At 35.2% G+C, this 23174-nt stretch overlaps 1 protein-coding gene across 1 annotated transcript in view; it reads right to left on the bottom strand.

The window, feature by feature from the left end:
- Positions 1-23174, bottom strand: part of UTRN (utrophin) — a 433433-nt gene that overhangs the window by 18825 nt on the left and 391434 nt on the right. The window contains 5 exon segments of the mRNA XM_023750172.1: positions 2031-2096; positions 3183-3248; positions 3475-3513; positions 9034-9170; positions 18742-18853. Coding sequence (XP_023605940.1) covers positions 2031-2096; positions 3183-3248; positions 3475-3513; positions 9034-9170; positions 18742-18853 — 420 coding nt within the window.

A 23174-nucleotide genomic window follows, 5' to 3' on the forward strand; every position in this document is an offset into this window, starting at 1 on the left:
CACTGGGTCCACCCAGATAATCTCGGATAATCTCCCCGTTTTAAGATCCTTAACTTAATCACACATGCAACCATGCAACGTTCCTTCTGCCATATAAAGTGACATATTCAGAGAACTTGGGGATTAGGATGTGGGCTTATTTTGGGGGCCATTATTCTCTCTACCACAAATGCCCTCACCATGCTCTTCCCCTGTAGGAACATTTATCTGCCTTCTGTCTAGCACGTACGAATCATGAAGATATACTATCTACATCTGCAGACCTTTATAGCACTGGGTACATGGCAGTGGTATGCTAGTAACTGTATAACAGCAAGTTCTCTAAAAGAAAAAGACCCTGGATTTTCAATTTTTATGCTTTAAGTACTTTCATCACAGCCAATTTAAGCTAATGACTACTCTGAATGGGAAGTTGGGAAAAGATAGAGAGGTATATACCATCTGACCCATACAAAAAACTACCCCAACAACACACATTTGTAATAAAGTAAAATAAGTAGGGCGTGCTTAGTTTTGAGTATTACCTTTGTTTCTATTTTAATCCTATCTATTTAGTTGTAAGAGTATATAAAATAATTTTAAATAATGGATCTCTCTGACAAACAGCTTAAAACTTCTTGAAAATTAACAACTTGCTCTCACAGTTGGTTCCAGCACACCAGTGCACAGTAGATATAGAATAAATATTTGTTGGATGGATGAATGAGTTAATACATCTATTGATAGTATACGGAATTGTATTCAGCTGTTAATCACCTGGTTATTTTTTCTTTCCTGACATTAGTGCTAAATTTAAAAATAAACAGTGTTGATTTTAATTTGAAGATAGGATATACTAAATTTGAGCATTATCTTTATTGTGTTCACAGGATATGATAAACACATTTTAAAGATTTTAAATTTGGTTTGAATTATTTAAGTATTACCAACTTTGGTAGAAATAGTTGATTTAGGAGATATTCAATATATTTAACTATTTTATATAAAATACATACTACTAAGTTAAATATGAAACAAGCACTATGAATGTGGTATTATCTTGTTTGAGAATTGTTGCAAACTCACAGTACATGAATAATAATGTATAAATCACTGCTGTATTACTGTAAAGTATTAACATGCTAACCTTTGGAATGTAAAATTGAAAAATCTTCTGAGAACCTTTATTTGTAAGCTTAATGATAGTAAACTAGATTTTAAATATTGACAGGGAAAATTTCTATATTAGAGTACCTAAGGTGGTTCAACTTGGCTCTCTCAGTGGTTCTTTTTAGTATAAAACATCTAAGTACTATATTCTACAATGTTCTTTACAGCTTCCCATTAGATCCAAATGGCAATGAACTTGAGTAAGTCAGGTAAACTTGACACTACTGAAATCCTTTAGACATCATTCAGAATTAAAAAGGTCAATTGCACGGGGTGGGGGAAGAAAAAGTTCCAAAAGCACAATGACACATAACAATGTCAAATAAAATATCTGCCTAGAAAGGTTTATAAGAAGTATTCTAAAGTCAGTCAGGCGTTTCTTAGTTGCTAATAAAATAGTGGCAGAAGAGATAACACTTTTCAATGAATGGTGGGGAGTATACGTATGTCCAAGTGCATGTGGGCCATAGTTGTTAAATGGCAGGGATTATGGAGGAAATGTGAGCAGAAGGATGATGATTGTACAGATGGGCACAGATTCTGTGGAATTACATTGGTTAAATTAACAAGAAATAGCATACTAGTGGAATGACTATCTGCACCTGCATTAATTAATAAAACAATCTGTTTTTCCAGAAGAAGATTAGCTGCCAAATGCAGGATTTTTTCATTAATTCATTAATTTATATGAAAGTAAATAAATACATCCAATTTATACCACCATGGCTTGAAAGTGTAAAATCTATGCAGACATATTTGTAACCACACATCAATTTTGACTGGGATCAAAATCCAGAGCCTTGATCAGTGAAGATGATTTCCGCCAGCCATAGTACAAGAACTAGCCCACCCGGGCAGCACTGATTTCATGATTTACTTACACACTTCCTGTGGTAGAGCTGCTATCAGTGAGGAAAGATCCATTGCTCCTTTCCATTTGGGCCAGTCTGAAAAATGAAAATAAGGAGGTTAGGCAAGGTAACCACATGGGCATAGTCCACTGGAGATATAACCCCAGTCATTTTTAAACTGTCATAAAGTCAAAATACAGAAAGGTCCAAATATCCTAACAAGATTGTGAGATTAAAACATCTAATGTTGAGTTACATTTCTATCACCACTGACTTAAGGCCTATAGGCCTTTATGTTATACCATGTTCTACAGTCTTCTTCTCCTACTTAACCTCCCAGACCCTCAAGTCCATCTTCATTCTCACACAAATCTATGTTCCGTTCATGTTTCAAGATTCTCCATGACTCCTCGTTACCTCAGAACATCATCCAACTCCCTTAGCAAGTGGGCCCTACATTATTGGACCTCAGCTTCTGTCCATCCACTCTCATTCTTGACCCTTTCTCTACCTGCAGTTCTTCGAACAAGCCATGTTCTTTCCCAGCTCAATGCTTTTGAGAATGTTTTTCCATTAGTTCAATCATGGCTTTTCCCAGAAATTCTATTTGGCTAAGACCCAGTTCAAATGTTACTATGTTTATGATGTTTGAATTAACCTTTTTAGGCATAGCTAGTTACTAGCACTGTAGACACCTAGTATACCTGTTTTCTGAAAGTTTCTGCATACCATCATCAAGACCAGTCTATTCTTTATATTTGGCGGGGGGGGGGGGAGGGGGGACTTTAAAATAAACTCCTGAAATAAAACATTAGCATATAGTAATTACATATTGTAACTCATATGTGCACCATCTCCTGAGAACACTTTCAATTCCCACTTTCATTCAACGACTCTGGGTTACATTGTCTAAATCCTGCTTGTGCAGTGTTTGGATTCTCATGAGCTCAATAATCATATGCTACTGAGTTACTCTTTATAGAAGGTGTAGCAGGTATTTGGTAAAGTGCAAATTACAACATGGAAGATGAGAGCCTGGATTACAAATATAATAGAATCATGGCTCCTAAAAAACAATATTCCTTAAGTCAAGGCACATTAAAGGTATCGGATTAATACAGACATAGATCCATTCATTCTGGGAGGCAGTGTAGCAGAGGGCTGCTATCAAAAGTTTCTTACCGTGTGGCATATTGCTCTATTCTTGAATGGGTATCATCATGAAACAGCTGAGGAGACTGTGAAGGGCTATAAAGGAAGATGCAAATAAACAGTTTTATACCCACATATTGATAGATGTTCCTATTAGAAATGTTAGCTTAGTTAAATAATAAATTTGCCATGCAAAGAAACCACTAGGATTGTTACCCAGGAGGCAGAACTATTATTTTAGAATGAGAGTTTAGTAATCACCCCCATGCTAACAAAACTGATCAGAACATCCTCCTCCGCATATGGAGCCGTAAATACTCACTCATAATGCTCTGGCCACATACTGATGAGTGTGATAGGACTGCAGAGAGGGGAGAGGGAGACAAAAGGCACAGAACAAACACTTTAAAGCAAGTTAAGACAAAAGCTCTGGGAGGTGAGGGTGGGGAACATTCTCAATTGTCTTCCTCTGCTCTATTAGGTTTCACCATTGAGAAATCAAGTCACAGAAGTCATTGTTAATTCTAGAGAAGATGCTGATATTTAAGAGCCTGTGGGGCCTTTTCACAGACATTTACAGGTATTTGTTACAGGACAGCAAACACATCTTTAAATATTCTTATTGGAAAAAAGAGACCGAATGCTCCAAAATAGCTCAAACTTATAAACAAATTTTAAAGATAATATTCCATAATATACTGAGGAAAGGTGCAATCACATTTTTGTTTACTTTCTGACCAAGTTGATCAGAAAGGTAAAGTTAAATACCAAAGACTATATTATACGTATTGATGGCAGAGTTGCAATAAAATAAGACTTTTCTGATTCTGTGTTCAAATTTAAATGTAAACATTCAAATCCAAGCATACACCAAGTATCTGAACCTCACAGATACATTTAAAAAAGATGTAAAGTCGATATCTCTGTAACCCAGATAGCTCCCTCACATCCCACCAAAAATTTCACATTGTCAATAAAGTGAAAATAACTTCTTTAGATCATGATATACTTTCTTCATATAAAATTTTATCCAGAAGTTCAATCTATAAAACTGATAAACAAACGTGTCTGCTTGAAGCAGGGCTTGAGTCTGGAGTGAGATCATTCAATATTACTCCTGGCCTCGGGGGTCCCCTCCAACCTCACAGCGCTGCCTAGAAATCCTCAAGTCTCCATGAACTACGTTTTGAAAACAACTGATGCTAATTAAAAACTAGCTCAAACCCTAACTTTTTCTTTTTGTGAGAGAGGGGAGGTACTACTGGTGAATGTGGATATTTAAAAGTCTGAAATAAAGAAAATCACTTCTCTATTTAACTCAATAAAGTCTCCTAGAAAAGCCAGTGCTGACTGAAACAAAGACAGGAAGTTGAAATTATTTCAGTTCTACTTGATTCTCCTTTACCTATCATACATACATGCTTAAGAAAAAGTTAATGATCTTATCTCCTATTGGGAGGCACAAGTTGATGTCTAAATAGCAAAGACCAAAAAGGGATGGAAGGTCATCTTATTGGGATAAAAAACTGAGACTCTTTGGACCTACTTTCAAAAACAGGCATTTATCCAGGCTGTGTTTGTCAGATGATCTATACTGTAAGTAGACTTAATTATCCATGCATAAAACAGATACAGGAACAATGAAACAATACTGTACTATTCGATAGCCTTTTTACATCACTACGTTTCATTAACTCGGAACTAGGGATGTTAAATGTCAGGTGAATGGACTGCTCTACGCGTTCCAAAAAGCTGTAACTGCTTGAGAGATCATTTCTAGAATTCAAGGGCATCACAACATTTACTGTGAACTTTAAACACAGAATGATACATATTTTTTAAAAAAAATCTTAATTGAACTTGGAAAGGCTTTGTAAAACTGCTTGGCTGGTTCTTGTGAAGTTAATTCAGTGTGCACAAAAGTGGTTCATTGAACTAAGATAAGAATGGCAGAGGCAGAGAGCAGAACTGAAGAGTTTCTCAAAAGAATGTGTTTTTTTATATGTTGAGAGATTTTCTAAGAAAAGAAATAAAGATTAAAAAAATGAAACTTAATGCTTCATTGACTTCAGAGTATTTTGATTGGTAGGAAAAACACACACACCCTGAAGTGATAAGCTTTCTCATTTAACTCTGGAAGAAAAAAAAGGCAATATTCTCAGTGCGTAGTTAGAATCTATGATTAAAGGGGGTTAAAAATAAGATCGATCTGTATGTTAGCCTAGATTTACTAAAGCTCCCCCTGCTTCCAGAGCAGTGGCTGAACAGGTTGGTCTGATTAATCACACACTAATATGCAAGGAATCCGACTCTACTAAATATACTTACCAGTATATGAAATATAACCCAGCTTTTCTTTGAAAAACTTTGTGGCTCTTTTAGTGCATTTAAATCTGAACAGACTACTTCTGCTTCCAGTCTTTTGCTTTGCTAAGTCCATTGGTCCCAGAGCAGGCTAAGAGGGGTCCCCTCCTCCTCTAACATAGAAACCTTCAATGGCTCCTGACTGCTCTCAGGATAAACTCCAAAAACCCTGGCATGGCTTACAAGGCCCTTCATTTTCTGGTTCCTGCTTCTTTCTCCACTCTCATTTCTTGCCACTATTCCCAGCTTCCCATCCCAGTTTCGAAAACCATCTTGACTCCGGGCCTTTGAAAATGTTTCCCTTGCCTGGAAATTCTCCCTTTCCTCCTCCCACACCAAACACTGAATGTTTGGCCCTTCCATCACTCAGGTCTCAGTGTAGCTGTCACTTCTCCAAGGCCAGTGCTCCCACAACCACAATTACACTTCCTATGACTTGCTTCTTGCTACAGTAAGAATTTAATAACCCGTGCAATTTATCTATTCCACCTTAGCCAATATCAGGGACAGGTGTCTACATTCATTCTTTAAAATGTAGGAAACCCAACCTAACTTTTTACCCAATAATTCTCTCACAATTCTCAAATTATTTTGGGCACTATTTTAACTTGTTTCTCGGGTTTTTATTCAATGGTAACTTTTTAATCAAGCTCTACTCATTTATTTTGATTGATGTTTTGAGAAATCTTGCAAAGTTATAAAATTAATTAAATACCTAAGCATGGGTTTATTTACCTTCTTTTAGTAATAACTCCTTTTTTCCATAAGTCCCCTCCACACATGCAAGTATAATTACTGGATAGGGGTTAAGATTACATTTTGCGGTGATAAAAGAGAATGTAGAAGAAAATTCTAATCAGCTTCATAAATAACTTCCACACATTTACCACTTCGCTGGTTTTTCTCCAATGTTCTCCTCCCACAAATAGGAGAATAAACGAAATCAAACTTTTTTACTACCCACTCACATAAATTGTTAGAACAGAAGATTAAGTGGCCTTGTACTAGAGAGGGCTCAGCAGAAAAATGAACTACAGCAAGTACAAGAACACGTTTCAGGATTTAAAAAAAAAAACTACCCACTCTAAACAGTAGCTCATAAATCTTTTTCAAAATGCATCTTGTGACATCTGATTTAATCTTATACGCCTTTTCTTTCTCTTGTTTTCTGCTCACTGAAAATGCTGGTAAATTTATGTTAGATGAAATGAAACATTTTCAGAGTTACAGCCAAAAATCCTAGCACAAAATTATTGGCAAGCTTTTCTGTTCTTTTTTTACTTTAACCGAGTCACTCAGAATAGAATGATGGATGCCAATGATTATTTTGACACTGAAAGGCAAATTATCAAAACTGCTTAAAAGGACTATAAAAGATCTATTCATCTGCATGACTCACAGGAAGTATAAAGATACTTGAGGCACAAAATGCCAATAACATACCAAAAGAGTGAAAAGCACATCACCAGTTCACACCTATCAATTATCCCATTAAAAAAGCACTGTCATAATTCTATGCTTCAAGCAGCTACTCCACAGGTTAGTTAGATCTGATGCTAAGAGTAGTAAAATTTTGTCTTTCTCCTGAAGTGTTCAGCCCAGTTACACTATATGTTAGATACTGAAATAAATAAGAATGTATTGTCAGACAACCTGATGAGAAAAAGGACAAAAATATATCCACAAAATAAAGAGAGGACCAAAATCTACCTTTTCCATGGATTTAAGTATTTGAATATCTCTCCTTGAACTATAATTGCTTTTATTAAAATTTGTCCTAAAGTAGTGTGGAAAAATGACTTGGAGGCATGTATATTAATTGTACACAGTTTGATATCAAGCAAAGGTATCAAAAAGTTTGATTTTTTTTCATATGCTTTAAATGTGTACATGACACTTTTTGAGCTATTTATATATACAGCTGCATTATATTTCTTTCTATATGTACACCCATAATATTACCTACAGCAGCATAAAGACATCCACTATGCTTTGGCTGTGGTCTTTTTTCTACTTCTTAGCAGTTTCACAAATTTTAAAAAATACATTTGCACATAAATGTATGTATAGAGCTTTATATAGAAAAAATTCAGACCAAACAGTCTATCCCTCTATTTTGACATCTTTGAGACATGCAGTGTCATAATACACTGGACCATTACTGTTCTCAGATTATTACTCTATGAATTTTGAAGGTTAAAGAAAGTTTGAGTTCACAAAAATTGTACCTGGAACACTTTTAATACTTCTCTACTGTATAATGTAAAGAACCCCCCACTTCACACTTCTGAGCTTGTTTTATAGTCATTTGAGAGGGCATCTTTCTGTAATAAGAACCTCACTATTCCTTACGAGTAGGAACCCTGGTGATAATTAGCAATTAAGGTTAATTTTCCCCAAGATTCAAGCACACACGAAAATATTTGCTTTGAGAGGTATATTTAAGCTGATATTCTAAAGATTCAAAGATTTAAATCATATCTATTTTTGATCTTTATAATTATTTAGTAATTTAAAATTACTTCTTACATTTGTTCTGGCTCATTTTCAAAATTCTTCTTTTTATTTCAGGCTATAAGTTATAATTTTTCTTTGCTTTAAAATCCAATAGTAATTTTGTTACCTTGAAACTTTATTTCATTTATGCTTGTATACACAAATTATAAAATTTAAAGAAGTTGTGTCTATCTCATGTACTATATGTTTATTTTTAAAATATGTTTTTATTGATTTCAAAGAAGAAGAAAGAGGGAGAGAGAGATAGAAACATCAATGATGAGAGAGAATCATTGATCTGCCTCCTGCATGCCCCCTACTCGGGATCAAGTCTGCAACCTGGGCCCTTGACCGGAATCACACCCGGGACCCTTCAGTCCGCAGGCTGATGCTCTATCCACTGAGACAAACCAGCTAGGGCTATATCATGTACTCTTCCCATCCCAGTTTCGAAAACAATCTTGACTCCGGGCCTTTGAAAACTACAAAGCTATTTCATTTTGCTGTCACGTTCAAGACAAAAGAAATTAGAAATGTAATGTTAGATTTTGATGAGATTTTAGTATAGGTAGGTATCTGAAGCAAGATAAGTATTAATAAATTTATATTAAAAGTATATAAAATAAGTGTGAAACGTACTATAAGAAATAGTAAAACATTCCCCAAAAAGGGAAAATGGAAAATAAATAAAATAATTAAAGAATATACAATATTACAATTTGCTTTAAGTGTTTTGAAGAGGAAAAGAGATAACCAATGCAAAGATTAACACATTCACACATATTTGTAAAGTATAGGAACAAGTGCACAATGAAACCCAAAATTTTAGCTGTGACACTGTCAAAAGCAAACAGTAAAAATTTATGTTGTAAAGATTGATTCTAAGTTTAATTTACCTCCTTTAAAATGGAACAGTTTACCAAAACACAAATAGTTTTTGGTACGAAACAATTTCTTTTGTGTCACTAACATAATAAATGACACTATCAGATATAAGTATATATATTAAAATTAAACTTACGTCTCTAAGTTGTCACCTTCTAGAACGGTCTGAACAGGCAGGTAGCCAAGCCGAGGATGTTTGGCAAAGTATTTCTTTGATCTGAACTTATTCTTCAGCACCTTTGTGAAGTCGCGAACATCTTCCCCAGATGTTGTCTATGAGGTTGAAAAAATTACACTTCTCTCATTAAAATGGAAGAAGATAACTTTCTACAATAAATAGACCAGATGTAAATTAATGCAACTAAATGACAATAGTTTCAGTAGCTTTATGTATTTTTTGGAATAACACACAATGTTATGAAAACACACAGTAATTATACCCAGCAATTAGTTTATAATTTTTTTATTTCTTATTGAAAATAAAACATAGCTAGCTTATTTGCCCAATATTTTACAAATTGGGCCAAAAAGTAAGATTAGTTTTGGGAATTTTATTGCCTGATTCCCATCTGTAAAAAAGTTGCAGTTTATTATTAAACATTTAGGGATGATGAAGTATGATGGATATTATATGGTTTTAACTAAGGTGCAGAAATGAGGTTGAGCTATGTAGCCTATACTGACTGCACACACGCTAGTAAATACTCTAGTTGGAAAAAGGAGACAGCAGTAATAATAGACCAAGAGCAGCATCATACTTCTACTCTGTATTGTAAAAAGTACTGTCCTATGTTTCCTATCCAAAGTTTCTTTGTCCTTTCCCACCCATACAAACATAAATAACTTTGACACAAAATAAATTTTTATTCAGTATTTGACACTCTATCACCAATTCTAGTTTTTATTTGCAATACGTCATACAGACATCAACTTCATTCAGCCCTTCTGAAGATGTATTTAAAATGTTTACATTATCTGCACAGAACTAAATTACAGCCTTGGCTGTCTGACTCTTGATTGGCTGTCCAATCTATAACTAGTTAGACCTCACTCTAATCTCTTTACAAAACAGACCCAGAGAACTTTTCTATAATAACAAACTGAGTGCTAAATACATTGCCCTATCTGCTGCCTCTTTCCCTTTCCTTGCACCCTCTCCAGTCTATCGTTTCCTTCATGACAAGCATTTCCAGGATTCATACTGTGACACTACCAAAACTATTTTGCAAGCAGAAGCTTAAAAATATATAATTATTTATTAAAACAACTAAATTCTGGGTCAACACTAATGTAGTTGTATTACTTCCTATCTGCTCCTATGTCTACTTCTAGTAAACTGTTAAGGGGACTTTTGACTCTCTAGGTTTACTGAGCAGGGAGAAAACTTGAATAAGCCCAGGCTATTCCTAATCTAAAATTTATCAATTTTCACTTTATTGAAAAGAAAAGAAGTATAGTGAGGACAGTCTGCAGTATCACTAGGCCTTACCATCAGATCCACAATGTCAAATCTCTTCCTGAGTAATTCTGAGAATAAACTATGTAATAACCTGTCATTTTCTGGATATAGATCCTAAATGTGAATAAGTGAGGAAAAGAAGCCATTATGAAAAGAAATGCAAAGCTCTCTGTAAAGAAAAAAGGGTTGCTATAAGAAATGATGGTATTAAGATTTAACCAGGCAGGACAGACAGGAGAAATAAGCAGAATATAGTTGGAAGTAAAGAGTTTTTAGAGGAGAAAGCCTAGGAGGATATTTCACCTACCCTGAAGGGCATTTAGGTCTTTTACAATGGTTAAGACAACTGCAGATCATTAAGTTTATGAATATATTTACCCTGAATGTTTTGGTAAAAAAAATAAAATAAAATAAAGGGAAAAAAGCTTTTCATGATAGAAATGCAAAAATAAGGCCCCATGCATAAGCGTTTATGACCCAATTTATGTCTATGTCTGATCTTAACATATTGTTAATATACAGGGAAATAATAAAGTAATGGGCTCCAGCTTTTACTTGGGCCATCTCCATTGGCAGCATAAAAGTTTTCATCTCTTAGGCCAGTGTTTTTCAAGCCATATCCAGGTTTTCAACTAACTCATGAGTGGGGGAAGTGGGGAAGAAAAGACCACATGTGCACTGTATCAGGCTGCTTTGCCAGTCTGGCTCAGCCAGGGCAGTGTACAATACAGTGTTTTTTTAGTATATTCACATAACTGTGTAAATATCATCACTATGGAATTCCAGAACATTCTCATCACCCTGAAAGAAAACCTACACTCATTAGCAGTCATTCCCTCTCACGTACTGTCTCCTCCTCTCAGCCCCTTGGCAACCACTAATCTACTTTTTCTTTCTATGGATTTGCACATTCTGGATATTTCTTATAAATGGAATCATACAATATGTGGGTTTTTTAATGACTGGCTTCTTTCATTGGCATAATGTTCTTCTAGCTTATCTATATTTGGGATTCAACATGAACTCCTCCTGCTTGGGAAAAACATAATTCAAAAGTGCAACTCCAATTCCACATGATACACTTTTTAGCTAAATATGTTTAGGAAATGGGAGAACAAAGCAAAATCACCAATCAACAAATAAACAACACCAACCTGCCTCCCAAAAAGTTACAGCAGGGGCTGGAATTAAATTTGAGTTTCTGATATAAGGCCCAAATTTAATATTTGAAAAAAAGTTAGTTCATTCTTATACAGAAATGGCACATTTTTGGAAAATTAATGAAGGTGAGTCATTGTGAAAATTTTTTAGAATTAAACTACACACATAAGTGGGCATGTGAACACTGGAAATTAGACTTCCCTCCACTATGCTGCCATTATGTAACAGTGAGATGGTAATGAAATTTATTTAGATAATGATAAGTAATTAGTTCTCGACTTATTTCCCACAAACTAATACAAATGAATGAATAAAATATTTAAAAAGTGTTGCTGAATCAGAAAAACTACCCTGTGGTAAGTCTGTCCATGTAACTCTCTACAAAAACCCTAAAACTCCTGTGTGTAAGCTGGCATCTAATGATTTTTTCTTGAATTCTATTTTGCCAACCAAGGTTGGGAATATTTTCAATTTTCCTCCATTTTATTCCTTGATTAAGAACAAATATAGCCATTATATTGAGCAAAATTTAGTCTGTCTTTTACTTGAGTTTGTGTATCTCCATATAAATGCATGTGTCTTAGTCTATATCCCTGTTCATATTTCAAACTGTATATTCTTATCATAAATGCTGGCACCTATTCACGATTGAACTTCAAAAATATTGACATATGACTTTTCTTTCTCATCAATGCAAATCACAAGGAGCAATAAGGCTAAGGTGCAGAAAAACCTACACTTAAAAAAATGCTAACCATCACAGTCAGACAGCCAAGTAGATTGTTAAATTGATTGTTTCACTACTTCAACTCAAAAAACTCCCTTCACTAAACATACACACAAAAAAAATAAAGGGGAGGGGGAATTATAATGATGCCAATTAAACTAACGGCCAAAATTTCTCATTACTTAGCACTTTAAGCAAAACACCCAAAAGAACTACAAAAAAGAAACAAAACCGCACTGATTTTAAATCTTCCCCCAATTTTTTTGTTCAACTTGTAATTTAGGATGGGCAGTACTATCTAATTCCTTAGCAAATACTCCTAACATTATATTTTTAACTGTTAACTACAAGTATGAATAAGTTATGTACAGAGGAAAACAAAGAAGTATAAAGAGGAAAATCAGGGTTGTATAAGATGACAGTCATTTGGCAGATGAGTAGAATAATGAAACATTATAATTTGGATCATGCCTAAGTGCAGAAATCATTGTTGAATAGCACCCTCTTTAGCAAGACTTATTAAATATAGAAGTCAGTAGTCCTAAGTGGTATATGCATACTACTAAGGAGTACATTTCATTATCACAGAACTTATTTTAAAGACATTCCAGTCATTTTTAAAAATTGCAAAACAACTTCTCAGTTTTGAATTAAGTTTCATTGATTTTTAACAAGTTCAAATTCAGACACAGTAAATTCCATGGACAGTATGAAATCATTAGGATAAGCTCGGAGCCTTTTTCAAGTTCTAATGGAAAAATATAACACTAAAAAATTAGCATTAATTAACAGAATCACCAAGGCGTCAAAAATAAGTGAGGTACTAAGTCAAAGTAAAATGGATTTGGGCCAAACCTCTCCTTAACAGCTAACGACATACTCTAAATGAACTCAACTTATTGGGAAAACAGTATAAAGTGGTCATGAACTGAAAAACCACTTCTGGATGCTGAGGTCAGAGAAATCGCAATGATGCTGCATTTTTAGCATATTGGTAAACATCTCAAGTCTCATCCGAAGCAGCAAGACTGCCAAAAACAAACTATACTAACTCAGTGTAGAGCTTTCCAAAGGATGAATCAGCATTTTCTTAACATTTGATTTTTATAGCCTTATGATACATTGATGCTAGCAGCGGTGGACAGAATGGACAACACAACACAACTATTTCTAATTTTTCTTTGTTTTTTGTTTGTTTCTTCTCAACAACATAGAGGTTTATGTTTTTTTAAAGCAGCGAATTTTGCAATGATTCCACCCCAACAATTTGAATGCTGGGAGTAGCTGATGTTGCTAACCTTTCTGGCAATAAAATTTTGCAAATATCCCATCCCTTCCCTAAGCTAATTGAGCTAACATGTCTCTCAGAACACCTTCCTATGCTGGCCAGACCTTCAGTTGCTGATACATGTATTGACCAATGGGGAAGTACTTTACTGCCTTCCCCATTTCTCCTTTTCCGTACATGGATTGGGCCACTGTCTCTCACCAGATGCACACAGTCTTTGTCTGTTTACCCTTCTGTCCCCGCTAGCGTGGACTCTGTGTTCTTCTACTTATGAACACATTTCCCTACATCTTGTTCATAACTGAAATTTCAACCTTTCTCCTTCAGTGAATCCTGATGCTCCCCTACGATCATCTCCATCAGAGGCTGTATAATCTCTCCCTCACAAATGCCAAGGAAAGAAGTAACACCATTTTCCCCTTAGCCTCAGCGGATCAGCCACTAAAACAAAGTGCCTGTCCACTCCCTTTGACTGGACTTGACCAGACACAGTATCATCTGTCACTTCTAGAGACTGATAGTCTTCTAAAGTCCATCTCATCTCTATAACCTTTCATGTCCCTTCAGTCACACACTGGGATATGGCCACACCTCAGGACTCATCATAACACATCTTTCATTCCCAAATCTCTATCTTGGAGAAACTTTCACTGCCTGGAACCTTCTTACCCTTGCTCCTACTTTTTTAATATGAGTAAATCCATTCTTGTCCCCAGGATCTTGATCTCTAGCCCCTCAAACCCCTTTGGGATTTCTTCAGCATAGAGATATCCCAAATCCATTCTAGTACCACTAACACCTTTGAATCCTTTACTCTCTTGGCCTTCAACTATACCTACCACCTTTTAATTCTAAAGCAGCTGCAATGACAGAGTCACAGACTGCAAACCTTGCCAATTAACCTCAGCTGCACTCTGGTGGCAGTGTAGCAATTAATTTACTCAATTTTTGGTGACTCATGCTTGCCCTCAGTAGCAATTCTAAATGTTTTCCATTTTCCATCATATTTAACCCTATCCAACCCTGTAAGGAATTGCAAAAACTCTTATAAATCATATGCAAAATTCATCATCCTCTTTAACTGACTATCACATGTTCTAACATACGAATGTTTCTAATTTGAATTCAATTTAGGTTATTTGCAAAAGAGAATATAGATAATTTTTTACAGAGATTCAATTAGGGTAATTTTCATTATAAAATTAAATGAAAATAATATAAAGTGTAGCCATCTTAAAAATAAATGTTAATCCCCAAATTCGAACATGTAGTGAGCAGGTAATAAGAAAAAAAAATCTGACTATTATCTTGATCCATAAACTTAATCATGTAAAAATGTTATAGTCTTTTGTTGAAATTCCCCACATAGAGGTCATCTTCCATTCATTATATTTTCTCTGTATCTCCAGTCCCCAACAATATGCCGGGTATAAAACAGGGTCCCCATTGAATATAATATTCCTGAAAATACACAGAAAATACTATTTACTTATGACTACATCCCAATGGAGTTGAATAATAAATCTATGGCCAATGCCACTGATGTTGAATAAATCATTTACCTTCTGTAAGATTTAGTTTTTTCTTTAAAATGAGAATGACTTAGTTAGATCCTTTCCAGCTTTAATATTCTCCAATTAGTATTTATAACAGCAGATATGAGCTCATTTAGCTTTTATGGACCAGAATTAACCAAGCGTAGTAAAAAAAAGAGTCCTCAAGTAATTTAAAAGACAACAGAAGAGGCAAAAGCACCACCCCCCACACACACACACACAACAGAACAAAACAAAACAACAATACAGGATAACACAGACTCAAATATTAACTGGTAAAGTAAGGGCTATTGATAGAAATCACAGAATGACATTGTTTTGGTGAGGGGAGACAGAAGAGCTTGGGAATAGTTCTTCTGTACAAAGTAAGAGCTGAGCTGCTTTTGTGAAAAGGTGGGATTTTAATGAATAGAGAGAGAATGGTGACAGGTATTAAATATAGTCTATATCATGTTGTCTGTCTTCAACTCTTATTGAGCCTAATGAACGAATTATCAAATGTACAAATTTGGATTATAGAATGATCAGGGAAAATAAGAGTTAAAAAATTATTTCTTGGAGAGAAAAATTCCACTTCATTTCTATATATAAATGTCTAATTATCAATTCCACAAAATACCTTCATAAATTATGATAGCTCATTCATACACCATTAGTCTTCCTAGATCTAAAGACAAACATTGTTACAGATAATAAGCTGATATGTTCCAAGAACTATTTCTGGAGCTCTGAGGGTTTAAGATAAGGCTTATAAGTTTCAAAAACATAAGCTTCAAATATAGAAACATTGTGATTCAGCTAAATGTAAAGGAGAACGAAATCAAGACTAATGTAACTAGAACACTTTCCTAGATACAAATGGAGATGCGCTATGAGAAATGCAAACATGAAGATCTGTACGGAAAGGTCTGATCCACTTAACACTCAAGTGGTGTTTATTATCATTGCATGGACATTTTTACATTTGATTTCATTTTCTAAGGCAGATATCAACTGAGTTTAGGGAATGTTGGGTAAAAGATGGATGCACCATAAATAAAGCTCACTAAAAAGAAAAAGAGAGGACAACTGTTAAATCAAGTAATTTATTAGTATTAAATTCAGGGCTATGCCTTTCAAAGACTCAACTTATATGGATTTCTCCATTTTATCCAAAGTTGTGGGGTCAAATGCAGAAAATAACGAGTCATAAGAGATGATTTATGAATGTAGGTTGCTGATTAAGATCACTATGAAAACTTCAGAAATGGGCAAAGGACTTCCCAAAGCATGTCTGAAGAAAGGGAGCCAACCTGCACAATGCAGGGTAAGCTGTAATCTTAGGCATACTAACAATGACTTTGGGAGGACTATATAACAAGAAGGGTTCTAGGTAATTTACAAATTTAATTTAAAAATGATAGTTGGAAAGTGAAATTCATCAGTGTATCAGTGATACTCAAGCATGCCCCCACTGGCCAATGACTGATAGGGAAGAGATATAGATTTCTAATTTTGTGGGTATTTTGCAAAATCATTAGGGATTACTGTAGTTAAAACCAAGAAAAATAGTAATTTTATATATCTTTTCTTTATACATTTTTGAATATGTAGTCATTTTTATAGATCTTTAACATATACTTACGCTATTATTTTTTCCATTTTTACATTAGCTTTTTATAAAGTTTCCTAAATTTCTAGCTTTGACCATGTAAATATTAATACTATATCTCTCCCCAATCCAAGTCCCTTATAATGACCCACAGGGTCTCACAATCTGATACCTGACTTTCTTAACCCCATCTCCTACTACGCTCCCTTTGAGATAGGATAAATTCACTTTCTATGAAATTCACTCCAGTTTCTGTTGGTCCCCAAGTCTTTTCCACTTCTTTCCCACCCTACAGGGCCAGCTTCATGGGCATGTAACCTGTGCAGTTGCACAGGGTCTCATGCTCAGAGAGCTCTGAACTTGGCCCAATGCTCTGCTTTTGCCATCTTGAATATCGCAATAATTTTTTAACAGGGGGCACCACATTTTCATTTTGCTTTGGTCACTTCAAAGTAGATACCAGTGCCACCTGCTACACTCCCCTTGTGGAATATGCTCTGTCCTGTGCCCCAATCACACCAACCTCTTCTTCACCTCCAGACTCCCTTGTGTGCTGTCTCTTCCCTCTACTAGTTCTATACATATGAAGTAAAGTAATTCTTTCTTTTCCTTCAATCTCAACTCAAATGTTAACATATCAGGAAGATATTAACTTACTTTTTTTATTTAAAGTGCCTCCTGTAACCTTTTATCTCATTATCCATTTATTTCTTTAAAGGCAATTTGCTGACCTACTTACTACAATCTAATGATTTCATTTGTTTCCTCGTTCCTTATCAAAGATCCCCTTCTCCTAAATGGAAAGTAGCAGGAGAGTCCTAATCTTGTCTATTTTGATAGTACACTGATGAATTATCAGGGCTGAGAACAGTGTCTGACACATGGTGAGTACTCAATATTTTTTGTTGCATGAATAAGTATGTTAATCACAATAATAAATGGTACTTCACACATTTTCATGGGGGAATTTTTTCCTAGTTGAAGTTATTGTTCACTATGAATATTTTATCTGTTATAATTCTGCAACACTGTCCAAAAAGTAACTCAATTCCCTAACCAAAGAAAATGTATAGCTCTATGAATAAATTTTGGTTCACTATTTGGAAGGAGGTTAAAAAATAGCTGTTGACAGAAAATGAAGATCACTTCAGAAAGCATAGCTTTATATAAAAGGAACAATATGAATTAATATCCAGTGCTAGTGAAGCCCTAGTAAAATCAGTACATTAACAAAATGTAATAATAATAATATGGCATAAACCTCTTTTGGAAAAATGACATGAAGTATTTTGGCTAGGAAAACACTCATAGTCACTCACTTCTAGTACTTTATTATATGGAAGTGTAATTTATATGTAATATGGAAAAAGCGATCTTTACAATCATATTTATGAGTGTTGTTTATAATATCAGAAAATTGAAAATAAGCTAAATATCCAAATTTAAGGTAATGGTTAGATAATTTAGAGTAATTCACTCAATTAAATAATCTGTAAAAAGGAAAAGTTATACTATGTGACAACAGAGAGGAAAACTTATTACACAACATGTTCACTGAAAACAGCAGAATCAAACTTATATAAATATAAAAGTAAACAAAATCTTAAAATTAAGAGACATGGAAAAATACTGGAAGGTAGCTTGAACAGGAGCTAGATTTATGAATTTTTTACTCTCATTTTCTACATTATTTTTAATGTAAATACGTAATTATTAAAACATATTTTAAAGATGTCTACAAGAAACATGACTTCCTATCACATAGTATCATTTTCAATGTAGGTCAGCATGAGCTCTTAATAGAGTCTGCTGCCAAGAAAGTTGTTTAAAATCACAGACAGAAATAAAATTTAATTAATTAATTTTTATGAAAAGTGTATAATGATTCTGTTAATAAACATAATATAGATATATTTATTTAAAAGAAAACAAAACAAGAAAGTATAATTAAATCATCTTAAAAGTGACTTTTGCCCCAAAGTTATTTAAACTGAATAATTTCAGATGCTAGTTAATTAAAAGGCAATATCCTGAAACAAACAAACACTGGCTCAGTACTCACAGGTATACAATATTCCACCATTGGATAATGTAATTTATGACCTTTTGCTGTTCGGCCCGAAAAAAAGCAACTCTGGCAGACATCATAGTTAAAATGCTTTAAGCTTCTATACCTAGAGAGAAGAAAATAAAATTATAAAATTCAATGGCTTGCATGCCTATATTTAGTCCAAATCAATCATTTGTGGAAGGAATTTCATTCATCCAAATCACTACAAAAGTATATTGGCCACAAACATGGAATTTGCTTAGTGACACTGTACATCGGTCTTCATTTGCAGAATCTTATTTTGAGGAGTGAAACTCTAAATTTTAAGTTTCAGAATGGAAAATATCTCCCAGATCCTCCATCTGCCAGAATGGCAGGTAGTAACTAAGAACATAAATATATTCATATTTACAGAAAAAAAAGGACTAAGAATGAAAATGGAAACAAAATGTAAAGGGTATGTGAGATTAATACTGTAAACGATTAAGTGCTGAGTAGCTTCTAAAATGACCTGCAAAAAGCACTTGCAAATCGATCTCAAGAAAATAAATCAGCATATACTACCACATCCAGCTTATTGTGGCAGGGAAGCAACCTGGTCTGAAACATTCACCTACACTAATATTTCTTGACCTATGAATGTCTTGGCAAATATGACTGACATCTTGTCTTCTAAATGGAGTTTGTTTATTTCTGAACACTCCATGGCAAAAGGCCATTCTCCCTTCATTAGTACCAGACCCTTGTACTATTAGTGGGTGGTGTGCCCTGTGAAAATATGTTTTCCAGTCTCTCTTGCTGATGGTGGTGACCAATGCAATACAAGTCAAAGTCACTGGGTGGGATTTCAAGGGACTAACTCAGTTGGGAAGAAGCATGGCCCCGCTTCCTCCTTCCTGGAAAATGATCCTGACATCAAGAAGAGAAATTCTGACAGGGGGAGATAAATGGTGATGGAAGGAGACAATTTGGGATGGTAAACACACAATACAATACACAGATGATGTATTGTAGAACTGTATACCTGAAACCTATGTAATTTTATTAACCAATGTCACCCAAAAAATTCAATGAAAAAGTAAAAAAAAAAAAAATAAGAAGAACAGCTATTCTGTTAGCATGGGGTGACCTTGAAAATGGAAGCCATGTGTTAAGGATGACAGAGCATAAAGCCAAAATTATGAAAAGGGGATGCCGGTCAAATGGTACAAACTTCCAGTTAAAGATGAATAATTTCCAGGAATCTAATGTGTAACATAATGATTATAGTTAATAATACTATATTGTATACTTGAAAGTTGCTGAGAAAATTTTAAATGTTCTTACCACAAAAACGAAGAGGTAATTATGTGACATGATGCAGGTGTTTCCTAACAATATGGAGGTAATCATTTTGCAGTAAGTATATCAAATCAACATATTATACACTTTAAATTTACACAATGTTATATGTCAATTTTATCTCAAAACTGGGGATGTGTGTGTGTGGGTGTGGAAGAACAGTGGACCCAAATGACAGGGAAGTCACTGTTCAGTCCTGGATTTCTATCTTAGGACTTTTTTTTTACATGAAAATAAACTAAACTTCTAACTTGTTTATGCTTCTATTAAGCAGCTGTATGTAATCCTAACTGAAACAATTCCCAGTTTACAAAACATTCTGCAAATCCAAGATTTCATTAAAATTTAATTTGGAAATAATTACAGAAAGACTCTAGCAGGATTTGTAAAAGTTCAGGGAAAATAAATGAAGAAAAAATATATATATACAAAGTGGTAGCAGAGTCAACCTGGAAAAAGTTAACATTATTCTACAAGGCCCATACTCTTTTATTTTTAGTTCTGGAGTTGGCTTTCCATTCTTCCTTGTAGCTCAGAGAAAGAGACAATCCTTTACCTAAGAGCTAAAGGACCCATTCTGCCTCAGCCCTGTTTTATTATTGGAGTTGTTCTTACATTATTCTTTCCATGGATAATCTCTGTGCAATCATTAAGTTGATTAGTTTGAAGGAACCTTTGCTTAGTCTCATCTCTAAACCAGATATCGACTCTAGATCTGTTTCTCCTCTGTTCAGAAATTAAACACTTTAAATGGACTGCATTCTCAAAATAGAAAATTGGGAAAATATATATGCAAGTAAAAGGAAGATGATAACACTGACATATTTACTTCAAGTTAGAGCTGGACTCCTTGAGCAAGTTGTTTGCACATACTAACCCCCTTATTTTTCTGAGCCTGAGATGTAGCTTCCAACCTTATCATGACCTGGAAAGAGTTCTTTTTAAAATTACCAGTGACCTCCCAAATCAAAGGTCTGTTCTTACATCTGACGTTTAGAATCTCTCTGTTGCACCTAACATCTCTACCATCTTTCTAAAGCCCTCTTTCTGATTTCTACAACACTATGATTCTTCACTTCTCTTGAGAACTCTGAACATCTTTCTTATCTTGCCTTCTGCTGAGCATCATCATTATTCAGGCTTTTCAATAAACAGTGTAATATCACCTATAGGCTGACCTACTATCCCACTAATGTTTATTAGTTTCGGTAATAATAAGAGCTAACATTTATTGACTGCTTGCTCTTTTTGTGATAGGTACTGCCCTAGTCACTTTTCATACATTAATTATTCCCGGGAGGAAACGCTCTCTGAATTTGAAGTTGAAGATACTCAGATTCAGGAAGGCCAAGTAATTTATCCAGAGTCACACAGTCAAATGGTAGATTCAGGATTCAAACCTAAGCAGCTGGACTCCAGAGCTAGTTCTCAATACAGCACCTCCTGCACGTCCTGCTATAACCTAGATCTCTAACCACCTACCTGGTCAACTCCACATCTTATATTAGAGACATCTATATATAAAATTTACATTAAATACCTAAAATTCAACATTTAATATCGTTCACCTATTTATTGTAACTGCTCTTTCATTTGTCTCTTATGAAATATTTCAAGTTTATTCAAAAGCAGAGAGTATCCTATATAATAAGAGCCTAATATGCTAAGTGTCTGGTCAGCCATTCAACCAATCAAAGCGTAATATGCTAATGATATGCTAAGGCTGCTCAACCATTCACTATGACATGCACTGACCACCAGGGGGAAGACGCTCCAACCAGTAGGTGAGCTTGCTGCTGCAGTCTGGCTGATCAGGACTGAGTGAGACAGGCCCAACACACCTGGAGCCTCCCATGGTCCCTCCCTGGCTGGCCAACCTCCCAAGTCCCTCCCTGGCCCCGATTGTGCACCAGTGGGGTCCCTCGACCTGCCCTGTGCCCTCTTGCAATCCAGGACCCCTCGGGGATGTCGGAGAGCTGGTTTCAGCCTGATCCTGCAGGTCAGGCCAAGGGACCCCACTGGTGCACAAATTCGTGCACCGGGCCTCTAGTAACATAATAAATATCCATGTACCCACATCTCAGCTGTGTTGAATCATAATGTTATGCTACAATTGTTTCAGTTTTTTTTTCTATTTAGGAAATAAAACATTAAAAGTACAATCAAATGCTAATAACTTTTAGAATCTTTTGTCCTCTCCTTCACTCTGAGAAATCCCATCACTCCACATCTCCCTGGGCTACAGCATGGCTGTCTGTAGCAGGCTTTACATAAGCCAGTCTCTCCAGATCAGTTTATCTGGATGGTTCCTGTGATTTCACATTACTTTTTTATATAGCATACCACTTTTGGTCTAATAATCAATGTCCTAAATCTGTTGTGCTGTTCAGTATCATCAAATTGTTTCTTAATGTCAAATCTCACCTCTTCTAAAAATCTAGCCTGCTTTTTAAAAAATACCATATTGACTAAGAGCATGAACTGCAGAGTCAAAAAGATTATATTTGAATCCAGTTTTGTCTTCACTTATTGGATATCTGGCCTTGGGCAAGATGCCTAATCTCTGAGTCTTAGTTCATTCATGTGTAATGTAGAGATAATCCTGCCAGTCTTCAGGGTTTTTATGGAGAGTAAATGAAATAACAAATGCAGTGTTTGAGCACAGAGCCTGACATACGGTAAGCACTGGAAGAATAGCAGTGATTATTAGTGCTGATGGTTATATCTTATTTGGACTATCTTCCCACTCATAGTTTGCTACATTCCAGCTATTCTTTTTGTCTCTGTCTGCCTGTCTACCAGGTGCTTTAAACTTAGCCTCTCCAAGAAACCTGCTGCATATCAATGGACCTTTTCCATCTTCCTCACCCAGGGTTTGCCCTCTGACTTCCACTGGCTGCCAGGCTCATGCTGATTCTGCCTCCCACTGACTACCTGCCTTTCCATCCTCCTAGACTGTACAGCCTCGCTGGCACCAGGCACTCAGAACCTTCACGCTCTGGACTGGCTTCCCAGCATACCATGCCTGGAGGACAGGATATTTACACTCAATTTCTCAGTTTGCCATTCTCAGAAAATGCAACAATACTCTTCATACAAACTAT

Source organism: Myotis lucifugus, unplaced genomic scaffold, assembly GCF_000147115.1.
Source record: "Myotis lucifugus unplaced genomic scaffold, Myoluc2.0 scaffold_11, whole genome shotgun sequence".
NCBI classification, from domain to species: domain Eukaryota; kingdom Metazoa; phylum Chordata; class Mammalia; order Chiroptera; family Vespertilionidae; genus Myotis; species Myotis lucifugus.